Here is a 25,096-nt window from a genome sequence, read left to right as displayed (position 1 = left end):
TTCTTTAGCCAAAGGGTGGTGAATTTGTGGAATCTGTTGCCATGTACAGCTCTGAAGACCAGGTCATTGGGTGCACTCAAGATAGAGATTGGTTGGTTCTTGATTAGACACGACATCAAAGGTTACGGGGAAGAACTGGGATTGAGGAGGAGATTAAAAAAAGATCAGCTATGAATGAATGGCGGAGCAGACCCGATGGGCTGGATGGTCTAATTCTGCTCCTATGTTTTATGGTCTTGGTATTACCAAGGATCCCACCCGTCCATCCAGCATCCTCTTTGACTTTCTACCATCAGACAGGAGACGCCGATGCATAAAGACAGGAACGGTCAGGATGGGAAACAGCTCCTTCCTTCAGGCTGTCAGGCTTCTGAACTCCCGGCCACATCGTATTCGAAGTGTTACTTGCAAAGTTTACCTTGCAATATTTAAATTATTCACTTTATATATGCATAATTCATTTGTAGATTTAATTCTTATTTTCCTAAGTTACTGCGTTTTATCTGTACTGTACCACTGTACTGTACACCCCGGTTTGGAGAAACATTGTTTCCTTTAGCTGAGTATATGTCGATAAACTTGTTGAAAGAGATAGCAATCGAAGCTTATCTCTATCTATACACCCTACAAAGGGTTGTTATAGAACTTCTAAGGCTGCACAGTGGAGAGTTCATAACTGGCTGCATCTCAGCCTCAGAGGGAAACACCAATGCCAGAAACAGAAGAGTGTACAGAAGATGGTGGATACGGCCCAGTCCATCACAGGAAGAGCCCTCCCCACCACGAGAAAGCAGTGTCCCAGAGACTCCCCATCATCCAGACTGTGCTCTCTTCTCACTGCTGGCCTCGGGAAAGAGGTACAGGAGCCTTAGGTCCCACACCACCAAGGTCAGGAACAGTTATTACCCTACAACCATCAGGCACCTGGCCCAGTGCGGATAACTTCACCCCCACCTCAACTGATTCCACAACCTACAGACTCATTTTCAAGGAGTCTCTAACTGGTGTTCTCAGCTTTTTTTAATATGCACAATTTATCTTCTTTAGCATATTAATTATTAGCCTTCATCTGTGCGTTTTTGTTTCTCACACCATTCTCTGTAAACTTGAGACTGTTGTGCGTGAAAATCCCAGGGAATCAGCAGATTCTGAGATACTCAAACCACCCCATCTGGCACCAACAATCATTCCACGGTCAAAGTCACTCAGGTCACATTTCTCCCACATTCTGATATTTGGCCTGAACAACTGAACCTCTTGACCATGTCTGCATGCTTGCACATTTTGAGCTAGTGTCACTTGATTGGCCGATTAGATATTTGCATTAACAAGCAGCTGTACAGGTGTACATAATAAAGTGGCTACTGAGTACGTCAGTGATAAACCTGACTGATGGGTTACACATGCCAACTAAAAGTGAGTCGAGTGGCCAGGGCAAAGATGGATCAAGCTGCGAGATTACTGTCCTCAGCACAGCCCTGAGGTGCTGTTACCGTCTAATGAGGCAGACACCACACTGACTTCGAGGTTGTTTAAGCAGGCACAGAAAAACCAACAGCTAGCCCGAGGTCTGAGGCTGTTATATATATTGCTCCAATTACCCACCCACAAACTGCAACAAAAATCCCGTCTCAATGGGAACCTGAGACATGCACAGCTCAATAACAGGCCCTTCGCCCCATCTAGTCCGTGCCGAACCAGTTAAACTGCCTACTCTCTCTCATGGACCAAAGCCCTCCATACCCCTACCATCCGTGTACCAAACTTCTCTTAAACACTGAAATCGAGCTCGAGCACCAATTGTGCTGGCAACGTGTTCCACTCTCACCACCCTCTGAGTGAAGCTTCCCCTGAAACCTTTCACCCTAACCCCATGACCTCTGGGTGTAGTCCCAACCCAACCTTTGTGGTTAAGAAGGCATACGGTGTTATTGGCCTCCAATCGTGGAATTGAGTTTAGGAGCAGAGAGGTAATGTTGCAGCTATATAGGACCCTGGTCAGACCCCACTTGGAGTACTGTGCTCAGTTCTGGTCGCCTCACTACAGGAAGGACGTGGAAACCATAGAAAGGGTGCAGAGGAGATTTACAAGGATGTTGCCTGGATTGGGGAGCATACCTTATGAGAATAGGTTGAGTGAACTCAGCTTTTTCTCCTTGGAGCAACAGAGGATGGGAGGTGACCTGATAGAGGTGTATACAATGATGAGAGGCTTTGATTGTGTGGATAGTCAGAGGATTTTTCCCCAGGGCTGAAATGGTTGCCACAAGAGGACACAGGTTTCAGGTGCTGGGGAGTAGGTACAGAAGAGATGTCAGGGGTAAGTTTTTTTACTCAGAGTGGAATGGGCTGCCGGCAACAGTGGTGGAGGTGGATTCGATAGGGTCTTTTAAGAGGCTTTTAGATAGGTACAAGGAGCTTAGTAAAATAGAGGGCTATGGGCAAGCCTAGTAATTTCTAAGGTAGGGATGTGTTCGGCACAACTTTGTGGGCCGAAAGGCCTGTATTGCGCTGTAGACTTTCTATGTTCCTAACCTCAGTGGAAAAACCCTGCTTACATTTACTCTGCCTATACCCCTCAATTCTGTATACTTATCAAACCTTCTCTCAACCGTCTACATCCCAAGGAGCAAATTACTAACCCGTACAATCTTTCCATTTAACTCAGGTCCTCCAGACCCGGCAACATCCTTGTAAATTTTCTCCGCATTCTTTCAACCTCGTTCTCATCTTTCCTGCAGGGAGGTGACCAAAACCGTGCTGCAAGCCTGATGCATTTTCATTTTGGGATCGAGCTGTGTGCCCAGTAGCCGTGCACAGGTCACAAGGCATAGAGAGCGGGGGGAGGGGGGGGTGCCAAGTGGTCACCTCCTTGTTTGCTCTTCCTTTTCACGCCCTGGGTCTCATTTTTGCCTTTCCCGTAGCATTTCACTGTCTTTTTTTTTAAAAACGAGGCGCAGATGCCAGCTGGTGCTTGATGCAGCACGGACAGAAAGCGTGCAAGGAACCGGCTGGATTCGAACCCGGGAGCATTGGCCTCGAAGTCCGGTGCTGATGCCACTATACCACCATATAGTGCACCTTACAGTGTATAAGATCACAAAGGGGGCAACAGAGTATTTGCTCAAGGATAGGGAGTTCAGTTCAGAATCAGGTTTAATATTGCTGACATGCTGGCATTTGTTGTGTTTTCTGTAGCAGATTCCCAGCGACGGGTAAACAGCCCCACTGCCCTGTGGGCAGCCTCGGGAGAGACGAAGGCTACGGGAGTAATCCCAGAGAACTAATCCCGAGTGGAGCCCCTAAGGCAGCTGGACGTCACTGAACATCCTTCCGGCAGCTCCTGCAGCCAAGCTGGTGCCAAGCATATTGCTTCATAAGCTTTCCTTTGGACTCCACCGGTGAGGCCGAGAGGGGGATCCTGACGACTGGGCATCTCAGGACCTCCACTCCTTCTGAGGCCTGGGATAACGATCATCACCCACTGTCCTTCAAGACAGACAGATGCCAACCACAGTGAAAAAATTAGAAATCACAATACACAATATGTATATTAAAATGAAATGGTGCAATATAAAGCAAATAGTTCACGGGTTCAGTATCTGTTCAGAAAACTGATGGCAGACACGCACACACACACACACACAAAACGATAGAAATTGGATGACACAAATGATACAATGATCTAAAACACAAGAGTAAATCAACAGAGTGGTTTTAAAAAAGAAAATTCGCGCTTTGGACGGTCGAGTCAGAGTCCGGATCGTAACCCAACCGAGGGCAGACCCCATCCCCAGTCGACACAGAGCAGATGATACTCGGGTACTGCGTCAATGTTTAGCAGGAATTCCAGAGCTCAGCTGAAAGCAAGAGAGATGATGAGAGAGACAAACAGAAGCAGGTCATCCCAGCCCAATCCACACCCACGCGACCAGTAACCTACTAACCCCACACGTGCGGAATGTGGGAAGAAACTGGAGCACCTGGAGAAAACTTGTGGTCACAGGGAGAACGTACAAACTCCTTACGCGCCTTCCTCATTTGGATCCCCGCCCTGACAGCTGTTCCGAACCGAAACACCCCTGGACTGGGGCGCAGTGCACAGCTCCGCCACGTATCCAACCCACAAGAAACTACCAAGGCCAAGTTTTTTAAAAAAAATCTGCATTCCTCCCCCCCTTACCCCTGTACACAAGACTCAGTTGAAAAAAATGGAAACTATTTACAGCCGCTGGCTTTCTGCCCACACTCCTTGCAGGAGTAGGATCCAACTTGGAACGTCACACTGGGTTGGAATCTTTCATGGTGAATCAGCTACAGATCTCCCCAACGATTTTGCTTCTACAGCAAGATTAATCACACAACAGCACTAGACCGCCTCCAGTGTACACGGTGGCCTTATCTGCATTCCAAACGGTCCTTCACAGGAAAAGCTCTCCCCACTCTTCAGCATATCTGCAAGGAGCACTGTCACAAGAAATCTCACTTCTGCCTTCAGGAGGGAGGTACAGGAGCCTTAGGCCCCACAACTCCAAACTGATTCGCCTCGACTCCGAAGTGATTCCGCAACATACAGACTCACTTTCAAGGGCTCCACAGCTCTTGTTCTCAGTATTGAGGCCACAAGACATGGGAGAAGAATGCGGTCACTTGGCCTAAACTGGATCACCAAATTTGAGGATGACACCAAGACTGGGGGCATGGTGGACAGCGAGGAAGACTACCCTGGCTTGCAACAAGATCTGGACCGGCTGGAAAATGGGATGAAAAATGGCACATGGAATTTAACGCAGACAAGTGCAAGGCGTTGAAATTTGGAAGGACCAACCAGAGTAGGCCATACACAGTGAATGGAATGGAGGGCAGTGAGGAATCTGGGAAGGTGGAACAGAGGGATTTGGGAATCATCATAATTACTTAATGTGTCATTTGATGTAAACGATCTTTCTAAAGTAGTTTGCCACTGCCTTCTTTTGGGGGGGTTGTCTTTACAAGATGGGTGACCCCAGCCATCATCAGCAGTTGGGGGTAAACATCTTGCGCTCCCTTAGGTAGAGTTGCATCTCCACCCTATGGATCCGGGAATACCGCTCCATAGTTCCTTGAAAGTGCATCACAGGTAGATAGGATTGAAAAGTGAGCCTTTGGAAAATTGGCCTTCATAAATCAGAGCACAGGTGCTGGAGTTGGGATGCTATGTTGAAGTTATACAAGACTTCAGTGAAGCCTGATCTGGAGCATCGTATGCAGTCCTTTCGCCTACCTACAGGAAAGACAGTTAAGCTTGAAAGATAGAGAAGGTTTACAAGGATGTTGATTATAGAGCTTGGTTGAATAGGTTAGGACTTTATTCTCTGGAGAGTGGGAGAACAAAGGGAGATTTGATAAATTAAGAGAAACTTGAAAAAGTCTATGGTTTGGGTGCAGGTCAATGGGACTAAGCAGAAAGCAGGTTCTCACACACCAGACGGGCAAAAAGCCTGTGGTGTCTAAGGACTGTGATTGCTTAGATCTGCAACAGCTGGGTCAGTAAGCAGCCGTGAAATCACCAGATTGTTAAACCCACCACGATCTTTCCTCTGCACTGTACAACTGTGCTGACAGTCACAAACCAGTCCTTCCGAGGTTCCTATTTGGATATGTCCATACATGGCCTCCTCTAATGCCATGATGAGGCCAAACTCAGGTTGGAGGAGCAACACCTAATATACCGTCTGGGTAGTCTCTAGCTCATTGGTATGAACATCGAAATCTCCAACTTCTGGTAATTCCCTCCCTCTCCCTTCCCCCATCCCACTTTCACTCTGCCTCCTCCTCCAGCTGCCTATCACCTCTCTCACAATTCTGCCTTCTTCTACTACCCATAGTGCTTTCCCCTTACATTCCTTCTTCACCTCTCCGGCCTATCCCCTCCCTCACCCCTTGATCTGTCCTCTGATTGGTTTTTTACCTGGCACCTTCCACCTCCCCCCACCTTCTTCAGTCCTGACGAATGGTCTCAGCCCGAAACGTTGACTGCTCGTTTCATCGGATGCTGCCCAACCTGCTGAGTTCCTCCAGCTTGTTTGTATGTGTGAAGGTTACAGTAGACTTGCCTTCCTAGGCTACAAGAAGCTAGGGAGCTGGGAACTTGGGAGTTCCCAACCTGAACCCACACAGCAACCCCCTGTCCAAAATGTGGCCACCAAGCCAAGCTTCCATACCGCAGAAGATGCCAGCAGTCGGCAAATCCATCACACCGGTCTCCCGGATACCGGCTCGTCTGTACAGGTTGTCTTTACGTTAGTTAGTGTCTGCGCGCTGTGGAGAACACGCAGTCAAATGCTCAGCAATCAATCAGAGGAATAAAGCAGGGCAGGGACTGCACATCCCTCGAGTGAGTCCCACTGATGAGAAGATACAATCGGCACAGCTGCACCAGAGCTGATGGAACAAGCTCCACACCAGCCCAACATTCCCTACTGGACCGTAGTCAAGGAAACCATCTGTACAACAGGCAAGCGCAAATTTCTTCACATGTACAGTGGAGAACATTCTGACCGGTTACATCACTGTCTGGTATGGAGGGGCCACTTCACAGGACTGGAAAAAGCTGCAGAGGGTACAGACACAGCCTCCACCTCGTTTGATGACACCTTCAAATGGTGCTGTCTCTTTAAAGGTGGCATCCACCATTAAGGACTCTCACGATCCAGGACTTGCCCTCTTCTCATTACTACCATCAAGGAGGACATGCAGGAGCCTGAAGACGCATATACTCAACGTTTTAGGAACGGCTTCTTCCTCTCTGCCATCTGATTTCTGAATGGTCTGTTGTGACTGGAATGACATTGAAACTGGTGATATGGAAGTCTATATTCAGCACAGCAAGCAGGCATCATTGGAGGTTCTCTTGCTAGAAGCTCCCTGACCCCAACATTACATGATATTTTTATACGCTGAAGGTCGAAAGTCACAACAGGATAATTCTATAGTTACAATGAATCTGCAATGCTTCCTTTGAATTACATACATGCTGGCGCGTGGCCAAGTGGTTAAGGCGTTGGACTGGCGATCTGAAGGACGCTAGTTCGAGCCCCAGCTGAGGCAGCGTGCGCGTCCTTGAGCAAGGCACTTAACCACACACTGCTCCTGCACATTTATAGCCCAGTGGCAGCAGCTGGTGCGGTATGGACAAGAGAAGGCATACAATTTTCAAACACCTGCATCTTCACACCAACACTCAAGATACCCAAAACAAATGTTAATCACTGCCCTCTCCAAGCTGCATTCATGCATATGCAGATATCGCAGGCGAATGGGGTGCTTATTATGCATATGCAGGCATCTCAGGTCAATGTCCGTTTCCCAGTTTGCAATCAACCCCAAACTGCAGCTCCTGAAAGACCATTGCTCTGAGCTGCATTTTAAATTCAATCTACAATCCCCATTCAGATCTGAAGACTGGTTACTGTTGAAATTAATATTAGTTATATAAACCATACTCTAGAATAGTGGTCGCCAACCCGTTGATCGCGATCAACTGGTCGATCTTTGAGACTTTCCCAGTAGATCCCGAAAAAAAGATGAAAAATAAATACACAAATACTGTTGAGAGATTGTTTCTGGGTTGCGGGGTTTTAGTTCTGTTCTTTCTGCCCAGTGCACTGCACTACACAGCGTAATTCAGTGGCCCCCAACCACCGTGCCGCAAGAAGACGATACTAGTCAGCTGCACCTTTCCTCATTCCCTGTCACGCCCACTGCTGAACTTGAATACACGCAAGGTCATTACCCAAACGCACCGGATCACTGGTTGGCCTCCGGTAACCGGCTGCTTTGTGTGGCCGGTGAGAAGTACCGTTGCTACCAGCCCGGAGCGCGGACAGATGGGCGGCGCCTCTAAACCTGTTTAGCACACCAAATGTTTGTGGGGAACCCAGCGCTGAAATATTATAAATGACCTAATTTGGGCTCAGGGCTTCGTAAGTAGCAGAGCAGCTACCTCGCTACGATCCCTCGAGACAAACTTTTGTCGGCCGAGGTTGGTCGTTCTCCCTGCACTGCAACCCCCGAGGCTACGGTACAGGAACAGCGGCACCTGGCCAAGGCATCTGGCGGCGGGCGGGAGGCTGTCTAATGAGGCAACGAAGCACTCAAAAGTGCTTCGGTACCCTGAGTCCAAGCACCCTGCACTTAAAGACAAACCCGCTGAGTTTTTCCAGTGGAAAAAATGTGAGCAAACAGGACGGAAGCTAAGTACTGAGAGCCACGAACACTAAACTGCGGAATAGACTGGACATAAGAAACATGCTTTGAGTATCGCTGTATTCTGGTCGACTGGTCCGCAAACATATTGTCAATATTAAACCGGTCCGCGGTGCAAAAAGAAAGGTGACCCCTGGTGTTCATACATTATTTCTACTTCCGGGTTGTGGGGTTTTATTTCCGGTCTTTTCTGACCCGGTGCGCATGCGTGTAGCTAATCGATTTGGAGTCTATCTTGCCTTTCACAAAGGCCAAGGTAGGGGATCTTGGGCTTCAAAAGGCTGGTGATGTTATGCCCACAGCCCCCTCCTTTGTGAGAATTGCAAGAGCACTATTGGGTTGGGTCAGGGGACCCAGGAAATGAGAGAGAGACGTGCAAAATGCCTTGTTCCCCAGCGATGCAAAGTCACGAGACATTGGCCATTGTCTCTTGGAGACACATTTGTGGATTGCGATCCTTTGTTACGTGACCGCCTTCGGGCAAAGTGGGCTGGGTGAAGGGGAGAGATTGCATCATTCCCCCAACCTGATTGACATCTACGACCCTGCAAGTCAGGATAAAAGAGAACAGCCCCGAGACGCACCAGAAGAAACGCTAGCGATCCCGAAATAGCGGGAAGCCATTTGAAGGAAGCCACGTGCGTTCAGTTCCCTTGCCTGGGAAGACTTTGAACTAACAACGGGGAACCAACTCCCCCGACTCAACGGATTGGCCTCATAAAAGACCCGGGCAAGTTTAAAACCGTCTCTTAAACCCAAAGAGTTGCATCTTGAATGACAGTGACTTTTTATTTTTCCATCGGACAATACAGTATCCCCTAGACAAACGATAGAGCTATTTCTTATTGATGATTATTACTATACCCGCGCTTTCAGATTGAGTATTGACGACGTATATTATCTGAATGTTTGTATTAATCTTATTTTTGTGCCCCTTTATAAATAAAGACTTTTAAAAATAGTACCATCAGACTTCAACGGACCTCTCTATCTTTGCTGGTAAGTGACCCAGTTACGGGGTACGTAACAGTGACCACTACTCTAGAACAGACCCCAACAGGTCTATCAACACTACCTTAGTATTGTGCTCTTTCTGCACGACTTTATTTCTAAGTAGTGAACTGTACTACTATCATAAAATGACAAACTTGTTGGTGAAAATAAGCCCGATTCTAAAGGTACATCTGAGAGAATCACCCCCGATCAATAATCCAACAAGCAAAATGAATGGCAGAATGGGAGCAGGTTCACATCCAATCCGCTCACCTCTGAGTGCCCACAAACTAATCCCTGCCTGCTGGAATTTTCAGCTGAGCCTTGACCGGATATGATCCCAGTTTCCACAAGCGGCCCCCGTCGTCATCCCCGCAATGGGCCAGCGGAAATTACCTCTCACTGTGCTGGACTCTGTCCAGATGAGGAAATGGTTCCTCCTTATCTACCCGATCGAATGCTTTAATGATCCTAAACACCTCAATTATGTCGACCTTTCATCTCGTGTACTCGGGTGAACAGAAACCACTGCCTCAACACTCCACCCTTGGGTTCAGATTCATTTATCGCACATGCATCAAAACATATCTTAAAATTGTTTGTGTTAACAGCCAGGATGAGATCGGGGCGAAGCCGCAAGTGTTGCCGCACATTCCAGCGTCAACATGTAAAGAACACAACACCAAAACAAGCCCCGTTCCAACACATCCGACAGTCCTTCAACCCCAGGACAGACCTCCTGGCATCGGGCTTCAACTTCCAATCGCTCTTCAATACCAGTTGACGATGGGTCCCCAAACTCTAGGCTCGCCAACTGACCGGCCTTCTGCCCGCGAGGGCATCTGAACCCAGGACCCACCGGCCTGGGACAGCCTGGCATCCACAGATGTCCTTCATCGCCTGACACGTTGCTGCCCTTCCATCACAGAGCGGAGGACATCGAACGGAGCAGTGGCCTGACACCTAACCCCTTCGCATCCCTATTCTTAACCTGACCCCTTTGTCCTCAAGACAGAGAACTTTAAAACCAACAAATTCCGAGCAATGGTCGACAAGAGACTGCAGCTCTGCACCCACCTTTACCAGAAGATGTCTTTCAGTGATAATTTTCTAAACCAGGCACCACAAAAACCACACAGCCTCCTCTCTCCAAAGCCGCTACCCTACTGCGAAGAAAACTAGACAGGGCGCCCTCTTTACATTCAGATCCGTTTAACACCCGCACATCTACACACTGCAATGCGCCATCTTGCAACACAACCCAAGGATATGACGGGGGGGGGCAGCCCACAAGTGTCGTCACACATTCCAACGGCAATTTACCTGCACTGTTGGTATAGCCAACACCAACCGCAGGGGTAAACACTCACCCCACCACTGATGTACACCAATTTACAGCAAATGATCAGAACTTACCCACCCACAACTCTCATCAGTTCAAAGGACAAGGGCACAGGGGTGCAACGTCTGCTGGAAATTACCCTCCAAGGCACTCTTGGACTGGGGTGTAAAACTGTTACTCTGCAAGAATATTTTCATTCAAGATAAGCTGGCACTGGTGAACGACGGTGATGTGCTTAGGGTGCCTACAAATCTTACTTAGTCATATATCTGCACACTTTGATAATAAATTTACTTTGAACACAAGAACATAAGAAATAGGAGCAGGAGTCGGCCATCTTGCCCGTCGAGCCTGCTCCGCCGTTCAATAAGATCATGGCTGATCTGGCCACGGACTCATCTCCACCTACCTGCCTTTTCCCCAGAACCCTTAATTCCCCTTCTAGGAAAAAATCTATCCAACCCTGTCTTAAATATATTTACTGAGGCAGCCTCCACTGCTTCATTGGGCAGAGAATTCCACAGATTCACCACTGTCTTCCTCCTCATCTCTATCCTTTGTTATTTTTCTTTTAGATTAATCTTCCTATTCTGGCTTGTAATTTTCTACTTATAATCACAGACACGCATGCGATGGTTCAGTGAATTTTCCAGCAACTGCAGCTCAGTTACACTCAATGTCAGTAAGACCAAAGAACTGATTGTGGACTTCTCGGTTGTCTGTAGCAGGTGTCACGCCACTTGAATCTGGCTATTTTATAGGCTAATTGTTATCACTGGGATTTTTGGTTATCTATAGTCTGACAGAGAGCGAACCATGCTACTCTTCCTTTTGTCTTTCTTTGTTCATGTAACACGTAATCAAACTGCCAGCAGCAAGTTTTACACCGCATTCTTTGGACTGCAAAAAAACATCAGGATCCAACAGCACACACTGCCATTCCTCTACTGCCACTCGGTTAGAATTCCTCGAGGCCTCTCTGAAGGATGGCGGTGGTGGGAGGAGGCAGCTCACAGTCATCTCAAGGGCAACGGAACGACGGCTCAGCCCGTGGCTCTCCAGCGAACAAACAAAAGGTGCCAGCGGTCCCAGTCTCCCAGGACGGGAATCACCGGCAGACCACAATCCTGGAACAACCCTACTCAATTGTGCTCACACAATGAGGACAAGCCCGGCATTCTTTCAGAGTTACATCACCGAATTCCTCGAGCAACCGGACAAGGAAACTCCAAGAATTTTAATTAAGACCCTGCACTGCTGACACCTGTACTAATTAAAAGACAAGTGCCTTAACAACTGCTTCACTAACTAGTTAAATCAGCCTTGAACCAGCACCCTCCCTCAAATCCTTGCTGAAAGCGCTTTGGGAAAACTTTTTATAGCAAGAGGCCATGGGAAACATCGGGTCAGACCTAGAGGATGATGTAATTAGTCCCGATAGTCTCAAATAACTGTGCAGGGCAGGGCAGTCAAAGGATGGAATCAGTGACCAGACCGACACTGTTAATGATGACAGGGCCAAGGTGATGGGGGTTGGGGAGAGGAGCAAGGCAGGGCCACTGCAGAGAACAGGATCAGAATCCCACGATCAAGTGCTAGAGGCAGGAGCCACAAGGACAGCAGGATTCGACATGGTCGCGGGGTAAAACCTTGCAGGCACTAGAAGTCCAAAGCAACCCACACAAAATGCTGGACGAACTTTTGCTTAGCATTCGACGTGGAGCTGGCGGGCCAGCCACGATCCATGGCATTTGTCCGGCAGCTAAGCTGGGTGGGTGGGGAGTCGAACAGCACCACGGCACAGGGCCAGGCCCTTCGGCCCATCTATCTGCATCCTGACCTGCTCCGTACCTTCTCACTCGTTCATGTGACCAACTAACCTACCGACCGAGACGCCTCTGGACCGTGGGAGGAAACTGGAGCACCCGGAGGACATCCACGCGGCCACCGGGAGAACACACACACCCCTTACAGACAGTGGTGGGAATTGAACCCGGGTAGTCGGCTCTGGATTAGCTGTAATTATGGATCTGTATTCCCAGTTCCCTCTATTCTACTCGGGGCTCTATTGTTCATTTTGCAAGTCCAACCCTGCCTTGTCCTCCCAAAATGCAACACACATACTTGTCTGCACTCTTTCGAACTTATTGAATTCTTTCCTGTGGGCAGGTGACCAAAACTGCATACAAGGGGTTAATCTAGTTAGTTTTCATCCCCCCCCCCCCCCCACCTGAGTAACTCCTTCCCTCCCACAAGCAAAGTCTCTCCCCTCCACTGAATTCACTCACAGGCTGGATACGAAGGCCAATTTCCTCCCGTGGCTGAGCACCAGTGCGGGAGGCTTCGGGAAATGGCCCATCTAAACAAGAGGTCGTCAGTCAAAGGGACAACAGGAACCTGCCGCCGGAGTTTACACTACACATCCTGCTTCACAGCTCGGTCCCATTCAAGAGCAGCACCTCTTGTCGCCTGCCACCTGAATGGATCACATCATAGCGACACCCCGCTGCTCTCAACTTGCCCGGCCGCTGAACCGCGCGACTCAGGCTGAGAATCCAGGTCTGCAGTGCACGGGGCAGTGACGTTCTGCATGGCCAAAGCTCCCGCTCACAATCCGGCGCCCAGGAGCACAATTAGGCCATTCAGCCTATCGAATCTCCTCCTACATTCCAGTGTGGCTGATTTATTAACCCTCTCAATTCCACTCTCCATAACCCTTCAACCTCCGCTTTAAATATACCCAGTGATTTGCCCTCCACAACCCTCCGTGGCAATGAATTCCACAGATTCATCACCCCCGTCTGAAGAAATTCCTCATCTCTGGTCTTCGTATTCTGAGGCTGTGTTAGACTCGCCCACTATAGGAAACATCCTCTCTCCATGTCCACTCTATCCAGGGCAGGGGCAAACACATCTCTCTGTTAATGGTAGGGGGTCCATGGCCTAAAAGAGGATGGGAACCCCTGACCATTGGCCTCAGTGAGACCCCCTCACCCCCATTCGTCTAGACTCCGGGGAGTACAGACCCAGAGTCATTGAACGCGCCTCACACGTTAACCCTTTCATGCCAAGGACCGTTCCCCTGAAGCTCCTCTCCGACGCCAGCACAACCTTTCTTCGAGCTTCACCTCCAGCACGGTGATCAAGCCACTAGACCATCCACCCAGGAGCTCCAAGTGCACGGAGGCGGCCGGCAAATGTAAATACAAACCCACAAGCAAATCTGCAATAAAGCAGTTGTCGCAGCAAATGCAAATAGAGCAGTATCATAACGAGAGACTACGGGTGCCGGAGCACAGAGCAAGACAGGACAAGCTGCTGGCAGAACTAAGCAGGTCAGACAGTATTTACAGTGGGAAAGGCACTGTTGACGTTTCCCTCTACAGATGCTCTTGAAGTATCCCAACAGCTTGATCTTTGATTTTTTAAAAACCCTACTCGGCTCACAAGGCACAGGAGCAGAATTAGGCCATTTGGCCCACTAAGTCTCTTCTAACACCGGGCCATGAAGCAGCAGGTCCATTCTCACCAAGACTGCCCTAACCATAAATTCAAGGCTGGTGCTGAGCTAATATGTCCGTCGGGGCTCGTGTCTCAGATTTGACTTTTTAGCTTCGTACGGATGTTTCTTGGGACAGCATGGGAGTTGGGGAAGAAGAGTCGGGTTAGGTGGTAGGGACAGGGATGATGGGAGTGAGAGATCTGGAGCGGTAAAGGAAGAGTTGGGGGAAGAGCCGTAGATCGGATGTCAGCAATCACTGAGAACGAGAGTCAGCGAGTCCTGGGGTCAGAGGTCCGAGTCAGTGAGGGGTGGGGTTGGAGACCCAAGACCGCTTGGCAGGTTGTGGAGGTCAGAGACGGAGGTCCTGAGATTCAAGGTGTGAATGAGGGGAAGAGAAGGGGTTTGTACTGCTGTTATCTTGCTACATGTTCTACTGAATGTCGTGGACGTGCTCTGCTGGGACCGGAATGCGTGGTGACGCTTGCCGCCTGCCCCCAGCACACCCTCAGACTGCTTCGGCCCAAGACGTCGACTGTACGTCGATTGCACAGATGCTGCCTGGCCTGTCCGTGTCTGCCTGTTGCTCAGACTGTGTTGGTTGTTAATGCAAATGCATTTTTACTGCATGCTCGTGCACTAGTGATGAAATCTGGATCTGAAATATTCAGGGCGCAGAGATAAAATTCCAGATAAACTACAATAAAAATTCTGGGGGGTGTCACGTGATGACGTAGGGTCGAGACGTTGGGAATCCAGCTCCCTTGCAAAAAGTAATGAAATAGGGTTTAAATGAAGAAGAGTTAACAAATACCTACTAGAAACTATTTATAAGTAACTCAGGATTATTTTTGGATATGGCTCCTAAACCGAAACAGAAGAAAGCTACTACTTCGAAGACTGCGCAAGTCGGCGGGGAAAAAGGCCTAACCGTCTCGGCGAAGCCTCGGACTCAAGTTGGATCTCCTCCCGGTGAAGTGCCTGGCACTTCTGACGATGCGGGACGGGAAGTTGCAGCAATGTCGGCGGTCTCTAAGAAGAAACGGCAAGAACAACGCATGCGCGAAAGTATGCATGAACTGATATTAACAAAACTACAAATCCTAACTACAGCTGGAAGTAGAATCAGACTCTTTGGGAAATTCAGAGGAAGAAGAGGAAAAGGAAGAAATTAAAGGAGACATAAAAGTTATCCTGATATATATTATGAATGAATTAAAAGCTATGAGAAGGATGCAGAATAAACTCGATAATGTGGTGGAAAAACAAGAGAAGATGGATAATAAAGTTAAAGAGATGGAAGTAAAAGTGGAAGAAAACACTGAAAGAATAGATAAGATAGAAGACAATAATCTTGCCTGGACAATAGAAAGAAAACGGATGTTGGAAAAAATAGATGCGCTTGAAAACTCTAGTAGACGAAATAATATCAAAATTGTTGGTCTTATGGAAGGTACAGAGGGAGAAAATCCAATAAAATTCTTTCAAGAATGGATTCCGAAAATATTGGAAATGAAAGAAGCCAAGTAATTGAAATTGAAAGAGCACACAGAGTTTTAAGACCAAGACCTCAACAAGATCAAAATCCAAGATCAATTTTGATAAAATGTTTAAGGTACCAAGATAAAGAAATGATCTTGAAGGCAGCTACTCAAGGTGCTAAAAAGAGAAATGGGCCATTGATAATAGGAGGGAAGAGAGGTTTTTTTTTTTATCCAGACATAAGTTACGATCTTCTGAAGAGGCGGAAGGAATTTAATCCAGTGAAAAAATCTTTATGGGAAAAGGGCTATAAATTTTTATTGAGCTATCCAGCAAAATTGTGCAAGAATTACTTGATGTCCACGAAGAGAAGTAAAGAATTATTGAAATGAAATGGACTAATGATGAAGACTGAAATAAGGTTGGACTTGACGGACATTTATATAAAAAAAATAGTTGAGGAGTATTAATTGGGAGTAGAGATATTAATTATTTTCTTTTTTTTCTTCACTAATATATTTTTTTTTGCGGGGGAGCTGGAAGAGCTCCTGATCGATGGCTGTGAGTTTCACGTGTACAATCATGGCGATTGCCATGACCCGTAAAATGGGGGGGGGGGGTAATGTTGTGTTCTTTTTATTCACAACATTAGTGGGGGGGTATTTTGTTTTTTTTTTCTTATATATTAGTTATCTTTCTTCTATTTTTCCTCTTTTTTGCCTGGATGGGGAGAAACTATAGCAACATGGAGAATTTTAAAGAGTTCAAGGTATTATGAATGATTATTTTACTTAATTTTTAAAGTTTTAATGTTAATGGACTTAATGGACCTGTGAAAAGAAAAAGAGTTTTAACATATATTAAGAAAATGAAAGGAGATATAGCTTTTTTACAAGAAACACATTTAACAGAAACAGAACATAAGAAATTAAAGAGGGATTGGGTTGGAAATGTCATTGCAGCTTTATTTAATTCAAAATCGAGAGGAGATGCAAGGAGCATATGGGGATCCTCCGATATCCAGGCAATCTTTCTTTCTTTAGATAAGGGTTAAGGGGGGGAGGGTTAATATTATTTTTCTCACTATTTTATCACCCATTTATTCTTTGTAATTTTCTAAAAATTAATAAATATATTTTTTTTAAAAATAAAAATTCTACAATCCCATCAAGGCGTCGGGTTAAAATGATACAAACTGCATCACGAAAACAGGCTTCCCAAACACAGCAACATTACAACTGTAGCCAAATACTAGGATCAATGCACTAAGAATATTTGATCGAGACCATAAGACACAAGTGCAGAATCGGGCCATTCAGCCCATCGAGTCTGCTCTGCCATCCCATCATGGCTGACTTATTATCCCTCTCAACCACATTCTCCTGCCTCCCCCCTACCCGTAATCTTTGACACCCCTTACTAATCAAGAACCTATGAACTTCTGCTTTAGACTTGGCCTCCTCAGCTGTTTGTGGCAATTTCAAATCTTCTGAACTCCAGCGAGTATGGGCCCAGAGCCATCCAATGTAAGTCCGGCTTCAAGGAACGATTTGGTCTAACAATGGGGAGAAAGCCGGGAAGTGGGGGGGAGGGAATTATCAGCCATGATTAAAAGGCAGAACACACTCGATGGGCCAAATGGCCTAATTCTACTCCAATGTCTTATAAACACAGAAGGTGGGGGAGTAGCCCATCACCGAGTGGACAAAGAGTTTTAACCTGTAGGAACAAGGCAAATACCTCCCTTAAAAGCTCAGATATAATTGAACATTGCCAGCAAGTCCTGTACCATGGTTCAGGACATAACATTTAGTCTCTGAAGATTCAACACACAAAATGCTGGAGAAACTCAGCAGGCCAGGCAGCATCTATGTTAAAGAGGAAACAGTCGATGCTTTGGGCAGAGACCCTTCATTAAGAATGTAAGGTCTCGGCCTGGAAAATCGACTGTTTGCTCTTTTCCAAAGATGCTGCCTGACCTGCTGAGATCCTCCAGTGTTCTGCGTGTTGCTTTGGATTTCCAGCATCTTCAGATTTCCTCGCGCTCCTGAAGATTCAAGATTGCTTCAAACCATTCGGTGGAATGCATCATTTGTGTTAACTGTTGGCATGCTTGGAGGCAGCCCGCAAGTGTTAGCACACATCCCGAGCCCGAACAGAACAAGCAGCAAAAACAATCCCCATTCACGCCCCCGTACACAGTCCTAGAAATCCAGGACAGGCCTGCAGCTCCAGCGGACACCAACTTGGGCCCGGACACATCGGGCTTTGGCCTCTCCGGCAGACTCGAAGAAATTCGCAGAGCAGCAGGCCTCAACTTCCAGATTTCCGATACATCCTCGGGCCTCATCCCAGGACACACTGATCACCGGGAAATCAGGAATCGCAGATGGCGGGAACCCGAACACTGGGCATCGAATCCAGTCTGGCTGATTCAAGAACGTGCACAGGGGGGTCATCAGAACTCGTTACTCCAGCTCCTATCAGGAGCACCACATCCATCCTACACACACAAAAAATGCTGGTGGAACACAGCAGGCCAGGCAGCATCTACAGGGAGAAGCACTGTCGACGTTTCGGGCCGAGACCCTTCGTCAGGACTAACTGAAGGAAGAGATAGACATCCATCCTTCTGGGATCGAGGACAACACGATTCCATCGCAGTTCCAAATTCTCTCGGTGGGGTGGCAGGGCACGTCAACCCCCACTCTCCCGACAGAGGTCTCGATCCAAAACGGGGGACGGCAAGGAGGGCACAGATGCTGCACTCGGGGCGGCAGTGTGACAGCCAAACGTCTCGGAGAAGAGTTGCTAGGTCAGAATCCTGGGAAACCTTCATCGGATAGACTGCAGCAGCCCAGGTGGCAAGCTCTGCAGCTGCAAAATCCATATCCCAAGAACCAGTGATAGGAAAACTCTAGGGATCACCAGTATCTATCTGTCTCTCTCTCTCTCTCTCTCTACTAGGCGTGTTTCCTGCTGGAATGCAGCCAACACAAACTGAACAATCCCGAGACTGGAACTTGGACACTGGAATCCGAACTGAAGATTTTGACAACGACATTCCAGTGCTGGGGGAGGGAAGGGGGGGGGGGGGGCGACGCAGATGGGAGTCAGAACAGCTGCCTGCAGTCAAACAGGGAAAGGCATCCTATGGACTGGGATCCGCAGCCAAAATTCATGGGCGCACATTGATTTGGGCTGACTGGCTTCACTAACCGAAACCACATTCTCACCGAGATCATCCCCTGAACTTTAAGGCCAGCAAGGCTGCCTGCCGGCTGACATTCAAACACGGGTTATAGGACCGTGCTCCCAGTGAGGAGGACTTTGTAGAAATTACCTCCCTGTCTGGGAGACACTGCTGTGATGCTTTATCTCACGCCCCAGCCTCGACTCCAGCACCCCTTAACGATGGGAATGAACTACCAACATCAGGCCTCATATCACCCGCGTACATCAGGAAATTTGTTCTTTCAGCGCAGGCATGAGAAAAAACATAGCAAGGAATGCTCCCAAAGCACAGAATTAACCCTGTACAGCAAGCAGTTGTCAACATGAGAGACGTCCATACCCCAAGGATAGAAACCTCTCTCTCCGGCTGGGGGAGAGGATTCGACTTTACCAGAGTTACATCACTACAATGGATAAAGAGAGCGAAAAACGGTCTATCAATAATAATTCTTGCCTCCACACCCCTACAATCGAGGGGGGAGAAAGTAAAAGGAGAATCCCTTGATTTGCAACCAAGTGGGGGAGAGGGGCTACTTACAGAGAAGGGGGGGTTTCCCCCAACCGCAGTAGAGAAAATATAGGGGAAGACCCACAACTCTGAAGCCAAAGGGGATGACATGGAGGGGAAATGTTCCCCCATAGAAACCCGAGGGAGGGCAGAAGGAGCAGAGCAGGAAGCGGACAGGCGTCCTGACCCTGAGGTCAAAGGGTGGGTGGAGATGGAAGAGGGCGAGAGCGGTGCCTCCAATGGGGATTGGGGTAAAGCAGAGATTAGGGAAGGGGGCAACTTCCCCAAAACTCCACCCAAGAATTATGGGAAAGACTATGGAGGGTCACGGGGAGGGGGAGGAGGGGAGATGGAGGGGGCAGATGGAGGGTCACGGGGTGGGAGATGCGAGGGGGCAGATGGAGGGTCACGGGGTGGGAGATGCGAGGGGGCAGATGGAGGGTCACGGGGTGGGAGATGCGAGGGGGCAGATGGAGGGTCACGGGGTGGGAGATGCGAGGGGGCAGATGGAGGGTCACGGGGTGGGAGATGCGAGGGGGCAGATGGAGGGTCACGGGGTGGGAGATGCGAGGGGGCAGATGGAGTGTCACGGGGTGGGAGATGCGAGGGGGCAGATGGAGTGTCACGGGGTGTGAGATGCGAGGGGGGAGGGAGATGGAGGGTCACGGGGAGGGAGATGGAGGGTCACGGGGAGGGAGATGGAGGGTCACGGGGTGGGAGATGGAGGGTCACGGGGAGGGAGATGCGAGGGGGGGAGTTGGAGGGTCACGGGGAGGGAGATGGAGGGGGAGATGGAGGGTCACGGGGAGGGAGATGCGAGGGGGAGATGGAGGGTCACGGGGAGGGAGATGCGAGGGGGGGGAGATGGAGGGTCACGGGGAGGGAGATGGAGGGTCACGGGGAGGGAGATGCGAGGGTCACGGGGAGGGAGATGCGAGGGTCACGGGGAGGGAGATGCGAGGGTCACGGGGAGGGAGATGCGAGGGTCACGGGGAGGGAGATGCGAGGGTCACGGGGAGGGAGATGCGAGGGTCACGGGGAGGGAGATGCGAGGGTCACGGGGAGGGAGATGCGAGGGTCACGGGGAGGGAGATGCGAGGGGGGGAGATGGAGGGTCACGGGGAGGGAGATGCGAGGGAGGGAGATGGAGGGTCACGGGGAGGGAGATGGAGGGTCACGGGGAGGGAGATGGAGGGTCACGGGGAGGGAGATGGAGGGTCACGGGGAGGGAGATGGAGGGTCACGGGGAGGGAGATGGAGGGTCACGGGGAGGGAGATGGAGGGGGGGAGATGGAGGGTCACGGGGAGGGAGATGCGAGGGGGGGAGATGGAGGGTCACGGGGAGGGAGATGCGAGGGGGGGAGATGGAGGGTCACGGGGAGGGAGATGGAGGGTCACGGGGAGGGAGATGCGAGGGGGGGGAGATGGAGGGTCACGGGGAGGGAGATGCGAGGTGGGGGAGATGGAGGGTCACGGGGAGGGAGATGCGAGGGGGGGAGATGGAGGGTCACGGGGAGGGAGATGCGAGGGGGGGAGATGGAGGGTCACGGGGAGGGAGATGCGAGGGGGGGAGATGGAGGGTCACGGGGAGGGAGATGCGAGGGGGGGAGATGGAGGGTCACGGGGAGGGAGATGCGAGGTGGGGGAGATGGAGGGTCACGGGGAGGGAGATGCGAGGTGGGGGAGATGGAGGGTCACAGGGAGGGAGATGGAGGGAGACCACCAGCACACCCCCACCCTTCGCCACGGGACGACCCCACCCTCGGGGCCCCGACCCACCTGTTGAGGAAGGCGTTGCCGAAGGCGTTGAGCTTGCGGAAGGGCTTCTTGGGGTCGACGACCAGCGCGTTGCCGGGCACCACGCCGTCCTGGTCGCCGTACATGACGGCGATGAAGGAGTCGGTGGTGGGCTCGGGTCCGATGCGCATGCCGGGGAAGTCCTGCTCGATGAGGTGCCGGATGAAGGTGGTCTTGCCGGTCGAGTACTGGCCGACGAGCAGCACCATCGGCTTGTTGTCGAAGTCGGCGTCCTCCAGCGCCGGCGAGTGGAAGTCATGGAAGCGGTAGGTCTCCTCCAGCGGCAGCAGCTTCTGCGAGTAGAGGCGCTTCAGGCCCTCGCTCACCGTCTGGAAGAGCTCGGGCTCCTTCTTGCGCCGCGCGTCCTTGCCGATCCAGCTGAACATGACGGCGAGCGACTGACTCTCCGTGCGCCCGCTCGCCCCAACCGCCAGCAGCCGCGCCTGCGCGCCGCACGCCCACCTGCCTTTTATAGGGCGGCGGCGAGCCGGGGGGGGGGGGGGAAACAGCGCCGCCGCTATCGCGAGATCTCCTCGGTGTGGGGATGGTGGGTGGGGGGGCGAGTCCACACGCGCTCTGCCGCGTCGACTACAGCACCTCAGTCCGGGGAGTCAGAGCCTGGCGGGTTCTCGCGAGATCTTGTGCTCGCCAGTGGAGAGAGGCAGAGGAGGGAGAGGGAGTGAGGGAATGGGAGGAAAGAGGGTGAGGAGGCCCGTCAAACCTGCTCTGCCATGCAGTAATATCATGTCTGATCTGACCATGGACCTACCTGCCTGCCCCATAACCCTTACTTCCCCTACCATGCAAAAATCTATCCAACCTTGTTAAGTCACTTTTTATTGTCATTTCGATCATAACTGCTGGTACAGCACACAGTAAAAACGAGACAATGTTTTTCCAGGACCATGGTGCTACATGAAACAGTACAAAAACTACACTGAACTACGTAAAAACAACACAGAAAAGAACTACACTAGACTACATACCTGCCCAGGACTGCATAAGACAATAGGGCAGTAAGGTGTCAGTCCAGGCTCTGGGGACTGAGGAGTCTGATAGCTTGGGGGAAGAAACTGTTACATAGACTGGTTGTGAGAGCCCGAATGCTTCGGTGCCTTTTCCCAGATGACAGGTGGGAGAAGTGTTTGAATGAGGGGTGGCGTGGGGTCCTTCATAATGCTGTTTGCTTTGCATGTGCAGCGTGTAGTGTAAATGTCCGTGATGGCGGGAAGAGAGACCCCGATGATCTTCTCAGCTGACCCTCGCTGCAGGGTCTTGCGATCCAAGATGGTGAAATTTCTGAACCAGGCAGTGATGCAGCTGCTCAGGATGCTCTCAATACAACCCCTGTAGAATGTGGTGAGGATGGGGGGTGGGAGATGGACTTTCCTCAGCCTTCGCAGAAAGTAGAGACACTGCTGGGCTTTCTTTGCTATGGAGCTGGTGTTGAGGGACCAGGTGAGATTCTCCGCCAGGTGAACACCAAGAAATTTGGTGCTTTTAACGATAATATATATTCACTGCTTCACCACTCTGGGAAAAGCAGTCCCTCCTCATCTCCGTCCTTTGTTATTTTTCTTTTAGATTAACCTTGTTTGTAATTTTCTATCTATGATCACAGATATGCCTGTGATTTGTTCAGCGAAGTTTCCAGCAACTACAGCTCGATTTCACCCAGTGTCAGCAAGACCAAAGAACTGATTGTTAGGCAGAGAATTCCACTGATTCACCACCCCTCTTCAGAAAAGCCATTCCTCCTCATCTCGGTCCTAAATCTACTCCCCCAAATCTTGGGGCCTTGTCTTCTCAGGAGGAGTGAAGGGGGCAGGGAGACCGGTGGAGGAGAGGAGGGATGATGCTGGAAACCTCCCTCACAGTTGCCCTCTGCCACTGGACGCAGCTGCAAATGCCCCCCCCCCCCCCACCACCCACTCCAGACATTCTGCCCACCCTCCTATCGGGCAGAAGATACAAAAACCTGAAAGCCCATACCAGCAGCTTCTACTCCACTGTTATAAGTCTACTGAATGTTCCCTTAGAAAAGTTTTTTTCTCTCTTTTTTGGTTATCGTGTGTGTTTTTAAATGCATTTTCCCCCTTCACACTTGTGCACTGAAGAAGGAGGGAGGGCAGGGTGGAGATACGTCTCCTCCAAAGGAGGTGTAAAGTGCTCCTTCCCTCCGCCAGTCTGTGGGTCGCCCCTGATCAGGGTCACCTGAACCCATGGGAGCAGGCGATGGATGGTCATACGAGCAGCCGGTGCAGATCACAATCCTGGTTATGCAACCACTGACTGCAGCTAGACCATCTCTGATAACGGCTGGGGTCACCCATCGGACTCAGAAGAAGGATTCAGTGGAAAAATTTGCCAGGAATAATCATGGTCATGGAAAGACCATGATCACCCATGTCATACGACACGGCACAGAACGAATGAACTGAAGAAGAACAATCTTGAACAACACAAGTGCCAGTCCATACGATACTCAAAGAAGTTAAGAAGGTGCATTGGATTGTGGGAATGAGTTTAGGAGCCGAAAGGTAATGTTGCAGCTATATAGGACCCTTGTCAGACCACACTTGGAGTACTGTGCTCAGTTCTGGTCGCCTCACTACAGGAGGGATGTGGAAACTATAGAAAGGATGCAGAGGAGATTTACAAGGATGTTGCCTGGATTGGGGAGCATGCCTTATGAGAATAGGTTGAGTGAACTCGGCTTTTTCTCCTTGGAGCGACGGAGGATGAGAGGTGACCTGATAGAGGTGTATAAGATGATGAGAGGCATTGATCGTGCGGATAGTCAGAGGCTTGTTCCCAGGGCTGGAATGGCTAACACGGGAGGACACAGGTTTAAGGTGCTGGGGAGTAGGTACAGAGGAGATGTCAGGGGTAAGTTTTTTACGCAGAGAGTGGTGAGGGTGTGGAATGGGCTGCCGGCGACGGTGGTGGTGGAGGTGGATACGATAGGGTCTTCTAAGAGACTCCTGGATAGGTACATGGAGCTTAGTAAAATAGAGGGCTATGGGTAAGCCCAGGTAATTTCTAAGGTAAGGACATGTTCGGCACAGCTTTGTGGGCAAAAGGGCCTCTATGGTGCTGTAGATTTTCTATGTTTCTTTCTAACACACACAAAATGCTGGTGGAACTCAGGAGATCAGGCAGCATCTATGGAAATTAATAAACAGTCAATGTTTCGGGCTGAGGTCTTGATTCTTGAATAAGATAGACTCTACTTCCTTAGGAGTTTGTGAAGATACAGCATGATATGTAAAACTCTGGCAAACTTATATACGGTGGAGAGTGTATTGACTGGCTGCATCGCAGCCTGGTATGGAAACGCCAGTGCCCTTGAAAGGAAAATGCTACAAAAGGTGGTGGATACAGCCCAGTCCATCATGGTAAAGTCCTCCCCACGACTGAGCACATCTACGTGAAACTCTGCAACAGGAAAGCAGCGTCCATCATCAGAGACCCCCGCCACCCAGGCCGTGCTCTCTTCTCACTGCTGCCGTCAGGTAGAAGGTACAGGAGCCTCAGGACTCGCACCACCAGGTTCAGGAACAGTTACCACCCCTCAACCATCAGGTAGAGGGTACAGGAGCCTCAGGGCTCGCACCACCAGGTTCAGGAACAGTTACTACCCCTCAACCATCAGGTAGAAGGTACAGGAGCCTCAGGGCTCGCACCACCAGGTTCAGGAACAGTTACTACCCCCTCAACCATCAGGTAGAAGGTACAGGAGCCTCAGGACTCGCACCACCAGGTTCAGGAACAGTTACTACCCCTCAACCATCAGGTAGAAGGTACAGGAGCCTCAGGGCTCGCACCACCAGGTTCAGGAACAGTTACTACCCCTCAACCATCAGGTAGAAGGTACAGGAGCCTCAGGGCTCGCACCACCAGGTTCAGGAACAGTTACCACCCCTCAACCATCAGGTAGAAGGTACAGGAGCCTCAGGACTCGCACCACCAGGTTCAGGAACAGTTACCACCC

The 25,096-nt window shown here is 49.9% G+C and overlaps 1 protein-coding gene across 1 annotated transcript in view; it reads right to left on the bottom strand.

The window, feature by feature from the left end:
- The window catches only part of LOC140717676 (EH domain-containing protein 1), a 103,798-nt gene extending 82,231 nt beyond the window's left edge, over window positions 1-21,567 (bottom strand). Inside the window, exon 1 of the mRNA XM_073031314.1 lies at window positions 21,085-21,567. Coding sequence (XP_072887415.1) covers window positions 21,085-21,488 — 404 coding nt within the window. The 5' untranslated portion in view covers window positions 21,489-21,567. The remainder of the gene's footprint in view (window positions 1-21,084) is intronic.
- Window positions 21,568-25,096: the final 3,529 nt, after the last annotated feature.

This window comes from Hemitrygon akajei, chromosome 28 (assembly GCF_048418815.1).
Source record: "Hemitrygon akajei chromosome 28, sHemAka1.3, whole genome shotgun sequence".
In the NCBI taxonomy this organism is placed as follows: domain Eukaryota; kingdom Metazoa; phylum Chordata; class Chondrichthyes; order Myliobatiformes; family Dasyatidae; genus Hemitrygon; species Hemitrygon akajei.
The sequence above is the reverse complement of the archived record's forward strand: the minus strand, read 5'-3'. Positions and strand labels throughout refer to the sequence as shown.